This window comes from Oncorhynchus kisutch, linkage group LG8 (genome assembly GCF_002021735.2).
Source record: "Oncorhynchus kisutch isolate 150728-3 linkage group LG8, Okis_V2, whole genome shotgun sequence".
Lineage (NCBI taxonomy): Eukaryota > Metazoa > Chordata > Actinopteri > Salmoniformes > Salmonidae > Oncorhynchus > Oncorhynchus kisutch.
The window spans coordinates 40,200,698-40,212,372 of NC_034181.2; the positions used below are offsets into that span (position 1 = coordinate 40,200,698).

At 43.8% G+C, this 11,675-nt stretch overlaps 1 protein-coding gene across 5 annotated transcripts in view; it reads left to right on the forward strand.

Annotated features, from left to right (window-relative positions):
* Positions 1 to 10,956, forward strand: part of LOC109895675 (cytosolic carboxypeptidase 1) — a 40,122-nt gene extending 29,166 nt beyond the window's left edge. For 3 of the 5 annotated variants that reach the window (XM_031830346.1, XM_031830347.1, XM_031830350.1), the window contains 7 exons: positions 2,100 to 2,250; positions 2,380 to 2,560; positions 4,077 to 4,206; positions 4,452 to 4,583; positions 5,605 to 5,781; positions 6,695 to 6,855; positions 9,840 to 10,956. In XM_031830346.1, coding sequence (XP_031686206.1) covers positions 2,100 to 2,250; positions 2,380 to 2,560; positions 4,077 to 4,206; positions 4,452 to 4,583; positions 5,605 to 5,781; positions 6,695 to 6,855; positions 9,840 to 10,011 — 1,104 coding nt within the window. In that variant the 3' untranslated portion in view covers positions 10,012 to 10,956. The remainder of the gene's footprint in view (positions 1 to 2,099; positions 2,251 to 2,379; positions 2,561 to 4,076; positions 4,207 to 4,451; positions 4,584 to 5,604; positions 5,782 to 6,694; positions 6,856 to 9,839) is intronic. The other 2 variants (XM_031830348.1, XM_031830345.1) reach the window with 1 other exon arrangement.
* Positions 10,957 to 11,675: the final 719 nt, after the last annotated feature.

Consider the following 11,675-nt stretch of genomic DNA (forward strand, 5'->3'; position numbering starts at 1 on the left):
GTGATGAGAAGTGTTGGATTTGCACCAGACATAGCGTTTTCCTTGATGGCCAAAAAGCTAAATTTTCTTCCATATGTTTGGGGAGTCTCCTACATGCTTTTGGCAAACACCAAATGTGTTTGCTTATTTTTTCTTTAAGCAATGGCTTTTTTCTGGCCACTCTTCCGTAAAGCCCAGCTCTGTGGAGTGTACGGCTTAAAGTGGTCCTATGGACAGATACTCCAATGGGATGTAAAAAGTTTCTGATCTTTTTTTATAACCCAACCCTGATCTGTACTTCTCCACAACTTTGTCCCTGACCTGTTTGGAGAGCCTCTTGCTTAGTGGTGTTGCAGACTCTGGGGCCTTTCAGAACAGGTGTGTACAGTTGTGGCCAAAAGATTAGAGAATTCCCACAAAGTTTGCTGCTTCATTGCGTTTAGATATGTTTGTCAGATGTTACTTTGCAATACTGAAGTATACTGAAGTATAATTACAAGCATTTCATAAGTGTTAAATGCTTTTATTGACAATTACACAAAGTTGATGCCAAAAGTCAATATTTGCGGTATTTGCAGTGTTGACCCTTCTTTTTCAAGACCTCTGCAATCCTCCCTGGCATGCTGTCAATTAACTTCTGGGCCACATCCTGACTGATGGCAGCCCATGCTTGAATAATCAATGCTTGGAGTTTGTCAGAATTTGTGGGTTTTTGTTTGTCCACCTGCCTCTTGAGGATTGACCTCAAGTTCTCAATGGGATTAAGGTCTGAGGAGTTTCCTGGCCATGGACCCAAAATATTGATGTTTTGTTCCCCGAGCCACTTAGTTATCACTTTTGCCTTATGTCAAGGTGCTCCATCATGCTGGAAAATTGTTTGTCACCAAACCGTTCCTGGGTGGTTGGGAGAAGTTGCTCTCGGAGGATGTGTTGGCACCATTTCTTATTCATGGCTGTGTTCTTAGGCAAAATTGTGAGTGAGCCCACTCCCTTGGCTGAGAAGCAACCCCACACATGAATGGTGTCAGGATGCTTTACTGTTGGCATGACACAGGACTGATGGTAGTGCTCACCTTGTCTTCTCCGGACAAGCTTTGATGATCCGATAAATGGTTGATTTTGGTGCAATCTTACTGGCAGCAATATCCTTGCCTGTGAATGCCTTTTTGTGCAAAGCAATGATGACGGCACATGTTTCCTTGCTGGTAACCATGGTTGACAGAGGAAGAACAATGATTCCAAGCACCACCCTCCTTTTGAAGCTTCCAGTCTGTTATTCGAACTCAATCAGCATGACAGAGTGATCTCCAGCCTTGTCCTCGTCAATACTCACACCTGTGTTAAAGAGAGATTCACTGACATCATATCAGCTGGTCCTTTTGTGGCAGAGCTGAAATGCAGTGGAAATGTTTTTGGGGGGATTCAGTTCATTTGCATGGAGGAACTTTGAGAGGGACTTTGCAATTAATCTGATCGCTCTTCATAACATTCTGGAGTATATGCAAATTGCCATCATACAAACAGAGGCAGCAGACTTTAAAAATTAATATTTGTGTCATTCTCAACTTTTTGGCCACGTGTGTGTGTGTGTATGTATGTATGTATGTATGTATGTATGTATGTGTGTGTGTGTGTGTGTGTGTGTGTGTGTGTGTGTGTGTGTGTGTGTGTGTGTGTGTGTGTGTGTGTGTATGTATATATGTATATATGTATATATGTATATATGTATGTGTGTGTGTGTGTATATATATATATACTGAGATCATGTGACACTTAGATTGCACACAGGTGGACTTTATTTAACTAATTATGTGACTTCTGAAGGTAATTGGTTGCACCAGATCTTATTTAGGGGCTTCATTGCAAAAGGGGTGAATACATATGCACGCACCACTTTTCAGTTTTTTTTTTTCATTTCACTTCACCAATTTGAACTATTTTGTGCATGTCCATTACATGAAATCCAAATAAAAATCCATTTAAATTACAGGTTGTAATGCAAAAAAATAGGAAAAACCGCCACGGGGGTGAATACTTTTGCAAGGCACTGTACTACTCTACTAGCCCAACGGAGGTCCACTGTTGTGTAAAGCCTCCTTATTAGCTGTGTTCCTGCCCAGATGCACCTTCAGAAGCTGGAGGCGCTGCGGACCCCTCAGATCTACATGCGCCAAGACATCCTGTGTGAGACTCTTGGTGGTAATAGCTGCCCCCTCCTCACCATCACCGCCATGCCTGAGTCCACCAGCAACGACCAGATCTGCCAGTTCAGTGAGTCCTGACTGACTTCTGTGGTGGGGAATGACTTAAATATATCACTGTCTCTCTGTCACATTACTGTCTCATCCTTCTTTTGGGGGTGTTGCTTAGTGTATTTTTATGTGATTTGTGTGTGTCCAGGGAACCGTCCTCTGGTGTTCCTGTCATCGCGAGTGCACCCAGGGGAGACCAACGCCAGCTGGGTGATGAAGGGCACCCTGGAGTTCCTGATGGGTAGCAGCCCCCTGGCACACAGTCTCAGGGAGGCCTATATCTTCAAGATAGTCCCCATGCTCAACCCTGACGGAGTGGTCAACGGCAAGTAAGTGTACACACATACACACACACACACAACTAGAATGTGCGTATGCACGTGTGCACATACTTGGCATGGACACACACAAACTGAATACTACAGTGCCTTCAGAAAGTATTCACACCTCTTGACCTTTTCCACGTTTTGTTGTTACAAAGTGGGGTTAAAATTGATTGAATTGTCATTTTTGGTCGACGATCTACACAACATAATCTTATGTCAAAGTGGAATAAAAATTTGAATATTTGTGAGAGAAAAAAAGAAGAAAAATAGAACACTAATTTATCTTGATTAGATACGTATTCAACCCCTTGATTAGATACGTATTCAACCCCTTGATTAGATACGTATTCAACCCCTTGATTAGATACGTATTCAACCCCTTGATTAGATACGTATTCAACCCCTTGATTAGATACGTATTCAACCCCTTGATTAGATACGTATTCAACCCCTTGATTAGATATACGTATTCAACCCCTTGATTAGATATACGTATTCAAACCCTTGATTAGATACGTATTCAAACCCTTGATTAGATACGTATTCAACCCCTTGATTAGATACGTATTCAACCCCTTGAGACATTTTAGAATCACCTTTGGCAGAGATTACATCTGTGAGTCTTTCTGGGTAAGTCTCTACGAGCTCTCCAAATCTGGATTGTGCAACATTTGCCCATTTATTATTTTCTAAATTCTTCACGCTCTGTCAAATTGGTTGTTGATCATCGCTAGTTGATTTTCAGGTCTTGCCATAGATTTTCAAGCAGATTTAAGTCAAAACTGTAACTTGGCCACTCAGGAACATTCACTGTCTTCTTGGTAAGCAACTCCAGTTTAGATTTGGCATTGTGTTTTAGGTTATTATTCCTGCTGAAGGTGAATTCAGTTTTCTCCTATCACAGTCATTAAACTCTGTTACTGTCTTAGTCACCATCTCCAGCAACTGAGTTAGGAAGGACGCCTGTATCTTTGTAGTGACTGGGTGCATTGATACACCATCCAAAGTGTAATAAGTAACTTCACCATGCTCAAAGGGATATTCAATGTAATCTTTTTGTTTTTGTTCTTATTTACCAATAGATGCATTTCTTTGTGAGGTATTGGAAAACCTCCCTGGTCTTTTGTGGTTGAATCTGTGTTTTAAATTCACTGCTCGACCGAGGGACCTTACAGATAATTGTATGTGTGGGGTACAGAGATGAGGTAGTCACTAAAAATGTATGTTTAACACTATTATTGCACACAGCATGAGTCCATGCAACTTATTATGTGACTTGCACATTTTCTACTCCCAAACTTATTTAGGCTTGCCATAACAAAGCGGTTGAATACTTAAAAAATGTCAGCTTTTCATTTGTAATTAACATTGACAATATGGGGTATTGTGTGTACAAGAAATCTCAATTAAATCCAGTTTAAATTCAGGCTGTAACACAACAAAAATGTGTAAAAAGTCACAGGGTGTGAATAATTTCTGAAGGCTCTGCATATAACAACAACTCTGTTTCTCCCTCCAGTCATCGCTGCTCTCTGAGTGGGGAGGATCTGAACCGACAGTGGCAGAGCCCCAGCCCTGAGCTGCATCCTACCATTTACCACACCAAGAGCCTGCTGCAGTACCTCGCCGCCATCCAGAGGGCGCCACTGGTGAGCCCAACCACGCTTACGTAACCGCCATATGCGTGCTGTAGCCTTGGTACCCTTACAGCCGCTGGTCGCAGGTGTCTAACTCGGTCATGCTAACCCTTAGCCATAACCTTAACCTTGTCACTTTCCCTAACGGTCGTGGCGGTAGAGCCAGACTGACGAAGTTCGACTGTCTTCATAAATTCAGTCGTCCACTTCACTGTTGGTGACTTGAGTCCTCTCCCTTACCTCCCTCTGGTGTGTAGGTGTTCTGTGACTACCACGGTCACTCCCGGAAGAAGAACGTGTTCATGTACGGTTGTAGTTTGAAGGAGACCGTGTGGCAGACCAACATCAGCGCCACATCCTGTGAGCTACACGAGGACCTTGGCTACAGGGTGAGAGACACACATACAGTACACATATAGTACACATACAGTACACTCATGCATATACTGAACAAAAATGTAAACGCAACTGATTTTACAGAGTTATAAGTTCATGTAAGGAAATCAGTCAATTGAAATAACTTCACTAGGCCCTAATCTATGGTTTTCACCTGACTGGAAATACAGATGTGTTGGTCACAGATACCTTAAAATGAAAAGGTAGGGGCGTGGATCAGAAAACCAGCCAGTATCTTGTGTGACCACCATTTCTATTATCTGCTGTGCATTATCATGCTGAAACATGAGGTGGGTGATGGCGTCGGATGAATGGCACGACAATGGACCTCAGGATCTCGTCATGGTATCTCTGTGCATTCAAATTGCCATCGATAAAATGCAATTGTGTTCACTGTCTGTAGCTTAATCCTGCCCATACCATAGTCCCAACGCCATCATGGGGCTCTCTGTTCACAACGTGGATATCAGCAAACTGCTCGCCCACACAACGCCATACATGTCGTCTACTGTCGTGGGGACAGTTGGACGTATGCCAATTCTCTAAAACGACGTTGGAGGGGGCTTATGGTCGAGAAATTAACATGACATTTTCTGTAAACACCTCTGGTGGACATTCCTGCGGTCAACATGCCAATTGTACGTTTCCTCAATTTGAGACGTTGTCTAAAACTGCACATTTTAGAGTGGCCTTTTATTGTCCCCAGCACAAGGTGCACAAGGTGCATGATAATGCACAGCAGTTTTATCTGTCGAACTGCTTTGCTTTATCTTGGCCAGGTCGCAATTGTAAATGAGAACTTGTTCTCAACTTGCCTACCTGGTTAAATAAAGGTAAAATATATATAAAATAAATAAATAAAGGTGCACCTGTGTAATGATAGTGCTGTTTAATCTCTTTCAGATAATCTCCTATCCACCCATAGCGTATCCTCTCTCCGACACAAACAAGCCCTCACTGGCTGTTGTCTATAGGTGTTGCACTCCAACTCTTCTCCCCTTCTCCCTCCCTCAGACTCTGCCTAAGATCCTGTCCCAGACGGCGCCAGCCTTCAGCATGGCCAGCTGCAGCTTTGTGGTGGAGCGCTCCAAGGAGGCCACGGCCCGTGTGGTGGTGTGGAGGGAGATCGGAGTTCAGCGAAGCTACACCATGGAGAGCACACTCTGTGGCTGTGACCAGGGCAAATACAAGGTGTGGGTGTATCCCAGCAATGACAAATGCAACGGGTGTGTGTGTGCTAGAGAGTGTTTGTGTCGATACAGCCTGGTGTGTGTGTGTGTGTGTGGACCAACAACCAGCAGGGGGAGCCATAGTCCTGTAAATCATACTGTTAGTGACTCAAAGCTGTTAGTGTGTGTGTGTGTGCGCACTCCATGATGACTGAGTTAATGTTCGGTCTATGAGTGTCCAGTGAGTGCAGAAACCTCTGTCAGCTCCTCTCCCCCTCTCAGCACTGGGGTTGCCAATGTCAACATCTGCAGAGCCCAGGGGCAGGCTAGGGTTGCCTGTTTTGCATGGTCCCTCTCCTTCCATCCCTGCTGACTAAGTTATGCATGTGGAGGGGGAAAGTGTTTGGACAGATGTTCAGGGATCGTATTTAGTTGAGGTTCTATTTCCCATGGTCCCGCCAAGCCAGTGTCCTCTTTTTAGTTCTGCTCCGAGTCTTAACACACTGCAACAGAATGGTGTTTCTGCTACAGACGTTTTACTGGAAGCCCGCTGTAGACTTGAGAGCCTGCCCGTGGGACAGAAGTGTGTGTGATCATAATTAGGTTGGTGCTTATAGTTGGCCTGTTTCACACATGCACAGGTCTGTATCATAAGCATGTGTAAATTGGGAATGTGTTTTTTGCATCTCCCAACTCTCCCGGAGTGTGACGTCATGGCCAGGGTCAGCCATTACCAACGGTGACCTTGACTCAATTAGGGTTAAGTGCCTTTGGTCAAGGGCACATTGACCGATTTTTCACCTTGTCGCTTTAACCACTAGGCTACCTGCTGTGTGTGTTTGTGCGTATGTAGGTGTTAATTATGTGTGCTTGTGTACACGCATGGGTATATACAATGTGTTTGCACAGTAAGTGATAATAATGTGTGTGTCCAGGGGCTCCAGATAGGCACCAGGGAGCTGGAGGAGATGGGAGCCCAGTTCTGTGTGGCTCTGCTCAGGCTGAAGAGACTGACCTCGCCCCTGGAGCTGCGGAACCACGCCCACCTTCTGGACGTGGAGAGTGACCTGATCGAGACACGTTGCAAAGTCTCCAGGTCAGACACATGCACACACCAAGGTTATTATAGTAAACAAGAACTGACATTGAAAATCTATACTGAAACTATTATCTTTGAATGCGAAACGAACTAATATAAAATAAAACTCATCATAAATTACGTTTTCGTTTTTTTCTTCTTGGGGTAAAAATCGAATGGGGTTTTCGATCTTCTGAATCTGGTGGGTAAATGCTTCCCGTAGATGCCGATGTTTCAAATAGGCTTAGCTTGTGCGTCACTATCAATAGTTATCACTAGCTAACAGGGATGAAATCCGAGGGCGAGCACGGGGCGTGACTGGGCCAAGCTAGAGCAGCTTGTGAAGTTGCTGGAGCCGTTCGCAATCCACAACGACCATCTTCAAACTGACATCCAGTCGCTGTCTGATGTGGTGGTGTGACTTCTCAACCTTGAGGCACACTTGCAGTCAACTAGTGTTGCAAAACAGTTGGGACGGGTCCTCCTGAAGTCACTGTGTGAGCGCTTCGCATGCATACTGAATCCTCTGGCAGCCAACTTCCATCCAACCCCTGCAGCAGCTTGCCTGATGGACCCAAGTCTCTGGCACTTTACCAACAGAAATGGAGCCACTGATGAGGGAAGCAGTCTTCTGTACTTTAGCAAATAGGACAGTACAGCCGTGGAGCAGCACAGACCCCCGAACGATGCCAGCACGTTGAATCAAGCAAGCATCTCGACCACAGTTCTTCAGAAATATAGGTTCCTCGCAGTGAAGATTGTGTCTGAGGTCACTGTGCAGCCGGAGCGTCAACCTGGCAGGGCATTAAGTGGCCTGTGTGAGCTGCAGAAATACCTGGAAGAGGTAAGGGGGGGGGGGGGGGGGGGGGGCATGTTTACAGAGCCACCTCTCCAGTTCTGCCAGGCAAGGATGGCTGTTTATCCAAAGCTGTGGCACTAGGTCTGTTTTCTGCCCCTACATCCCAAGACGAGAGAATATTCAGCGTGTCATCAGGCTTGAGAAACCGAACGACAACCTCCTCTGGAACGCAGAGTCTTCTTGAAGATGAACCACAAATGATTGATTGGTTGAACAGAAACACACACACACGCTGGCTGGCTGTGAACTGATAGATTTGCTTATGCTTTTTGCTGTTGTTGCAGTTATTTCTTTTTATATATATATATATATTTATTTTATTTATTTTTACTCCAAAAACAAACTTATACGAACAACAACTTACAGAAACACTCCAACAATGACTACATTTCATCTGCCCTGACCCTTGTGGTCACAGCTGTTTTTATTTACCCTATTTTCTTGCACCAGTCTAGGCGCTTATCCTTGAAGTTACATTAAGATAGATGTATAATTTAAACCTAACCAAACCTACGTCCTGGCCATGGAGTTGTATGGAGTCCTCTAGTGGCCAAAAGCCTTTGTTAGCATGTGCAGTACCATTGAGGACTTTCGACATTTTGACTTAGTCAACTGGGAGGGACTTTCAACTTCATTGGCTGATCCCTCCCAATGACCCGGTTGGCATGGCCTGATGGCCCGTTTGGAGTCGTGACAGCCGAGTCATCAGGAAGGATAGACCAATGATTTGTACTCATGAAGACACAAATGTACTCTTTCAAGATGGAGATGGCCTCAATGGCGCTGCCCATGCTCTCACAGACGCCATCATGATACAGAGATGTTATGTCTACCCAAGTCTATGGTCCTGGCCTTATGTATTACTGCCCCCCAGTGGCAAGGAGTGACATCCCCCAAAAAACTAACTATGCATTCAACACACAAATGTCTTCTAGCCTCCCACGCATAGGCTACATTTATCCCTAACTCTAAAACTGAAACTAAATAATATAAAAATGAAATGGAAGTATTTATCAAACTGAAACCAAATTTAAAAAAAATAGTAAATCAAGCCTAAAAATGAACTGAAACTAAACTGAATTTCAAACAACTAATAGAAATAAAAAATAGTATTAAATCACACACACACACACACACACACACATACTCTCCAACCTTCTAACCATACATGATCCACTAGTTGAATTGCCAGTTGCAGTGTGGCCAGCACTCAGGACAGTAGTGTAGCTGCATTGTTCGTTATCATCATCTTTAGCATCCTCATGGCCTGTCAATGTGGCTCCTTCGAACAAATCTCTTCTCCTCGTGTCTTGATTTATCCATGTATAATTGATGTATTTATTTATTGAAACCCATCAAGCAGCCAGGTTAGAGACCTCAGGGCTTGGCTATAGGATCATAACAGTTTTTATGATTTTATGCTTTTTATCATTTAATATTTAATCATCAGACCCATGATATCATAATAATAAGAAGATTGGAATTGTGTGTGTGTGTGTGTGTGTGTGTGCGCGCGCGCACGCGCGCACATACACATGCTGCGTGTGTCTGTGGCCTTTGTGTGCTGTGTGTGGGGCTAGTCCAGAGTGAGTGAGTGTGGCCCTTGCAATATTTCTCTAATGGACTGTAATGGCTCAAGCTCTCTCACTCTGGGATCTTAACACTCCTCTCTAGACAGCACTCTGTCCATCCAGCCCATTACACAATTACACCCCGTCACACCCTCCTCCTAATCCACTTTACCTCTCTCTGGGGCGGGGTGGGGGGGAGCAGGGGTCAATATCTGAACCCCCTCATCCACTGTCTCCATGGGATCCTCTTTCAAAGCCCTCACACCATTAAAAACCATTAAAAACCACTAAAACCACTAAACCTCAGACGTTTAACCATTAAACCACTAAACTGACGCATAAAAAGAGAAAACGATTAGTGTTTTAATGGGATTTTTTTTGTTGGGATGGTATACTTTTTATTGCCTGTCACTAGTTTTATCTTTCTGAATTCCTTTCTGAAATCATTTATATTTCATTTCTGTCCAGACCCAGGTTCAAATCTATTTTTTTTGTTGCTTTCAAGTACTTAGATTTTTTATTTAATTGAGCCTGCCTAGAATAATGGACTGACTGTTTGTGTTGTTGTCCAGCAGCAGCCCGAGTACGTACGTGCTGGAGGACGAAGAGCACTCCTTCATGGAGGAGGTGGACTACAGCGCAGAGAGTGGCGATGAACCCGACAACGACCCCGACGCCGCAGACCCCCACGATAACCGCCTCTCCGACTCCGAGTCCAACAACCACAGAGACTCACTCACCTAGCTCCCCCCACCCCCCTGGCCTTGGTGCATTATGGATATCACATCCATACTTATCTGCCTTGCATATCTCAAACAGATATAGATAGAATGGTCAGAAGTGTTGTACAACGAATAGACACATTAGACAAATAACACACGTGAACACAATGGTTTTGGTGCAATGTCCCCATTTGTCATGAAAACGACACAGGTGTTACACACAGAGAATCTATAAATCTCTATTTACATAATGCGTGTCTATATGTAATTATATCGTTACACACAAGTTGAAACGGAATGTACACTGTGGTCGTATTTACATAAAGACTGCAGTATTACACAATGACCAACTAGTAACAGTAACGCACAATTAGCATAACCAGGAAGTTAGCAAGCCAAGTAGAACCATTTGCACATGTAGCAAATCAACATACATATGCATGAACCCCGAGGTACAGGAGAGAACAAGCCTCACCTAAAAGGTCAGAAGCTCAGCCCAAAGCTGAAGCCGATGTTGTGGATCTATTTTGCGGTACTGAGAAGTACATGTATTTCTCCAGTCTGTCTGTAAGCTGGTTTGTCCGCACACTGCAACGGTACTCCATTTTTACAAAGGTTGTTGCTTTTTGAGAGTAGCATAAGATATTTGTTTTAGTGTTTTTTTTCTTCTCCTAGATGTAGGTATTACATTTCGGTTGCGTATGTACAGTCAGCGCATGGCTATTTAATGTTATTTTTGTAATTTATTTTGTTATTTTATTTGTAAGGTGTGGTATATGAGGAAGTGTGTGTGTATGCGTTTTTGCTAGATGGAAATGCTAGTCTACCATAGTGCAGCCAAACGCTCAAGGTGTTTGTGGGAGTAAAAAAAAGCAACCTGTGCGAAACCTTTTAATTGGATTGTAAACACACATAAGTTGAAGCTTGCTATGAAATCATGGGAAATAAACGTGAATGTGAAAATGTCTGTGGATCGTTTGGCTGTGTATTATTCGTTTAGTCAATCTTAGTTTTTCTGTGGTCTGGGGATATTGCTTTGAAGGATGTGTATGTGTTTTAGAATTTGTCGTGTTTTTAGGTGTTTGTTTACTCTGAGTGCAAGTGATGTGTGTGTGTGTCCTCCACTAATGCCCCTCTGACTATACAGTGCATTCAAAGTATTCAGACTCTTTCACTTGTTCCTCATTTTATGTTACAGGCTTATTTTAAATTGATTCAATTGTTTTTTCCCCCCTCAATCTACACACAATACCCCATAATGATGAAGCAAAAACAGGTTTTTAGACATTTTTGCAAATGTATTAAAAATAAAGAACTGTAATAACATTTACATAAGTACTTTTTTTTATTTTATGTTTTACATTAGTACTTAAAAAAAAAATTTCGTGGTATCCAATTGTTAGTAATTACTATCTTGTCTCATCGCTACAACTCCCGTACGGGCTCGGGAGAGACGAAGGTCGAAAGCCATGCGTCCTCCGAAACCCAACCAAGCCGCATTGCTTCTTAACACAGCTCGCCTCCAACCCGGAAGCCAGCCGCACCAATGTGTCGGAGGAAACACTGTGCTCCTGGCTACCTTGGTTAGCGCCCGGCCCCCGGCGCCCGGCCCGCCACAGGAGTCGCTGGTGCGCGATGAGACAAGGATATCCCTACCGGCCAAACCCTCCCTAAACTGAGCGATGC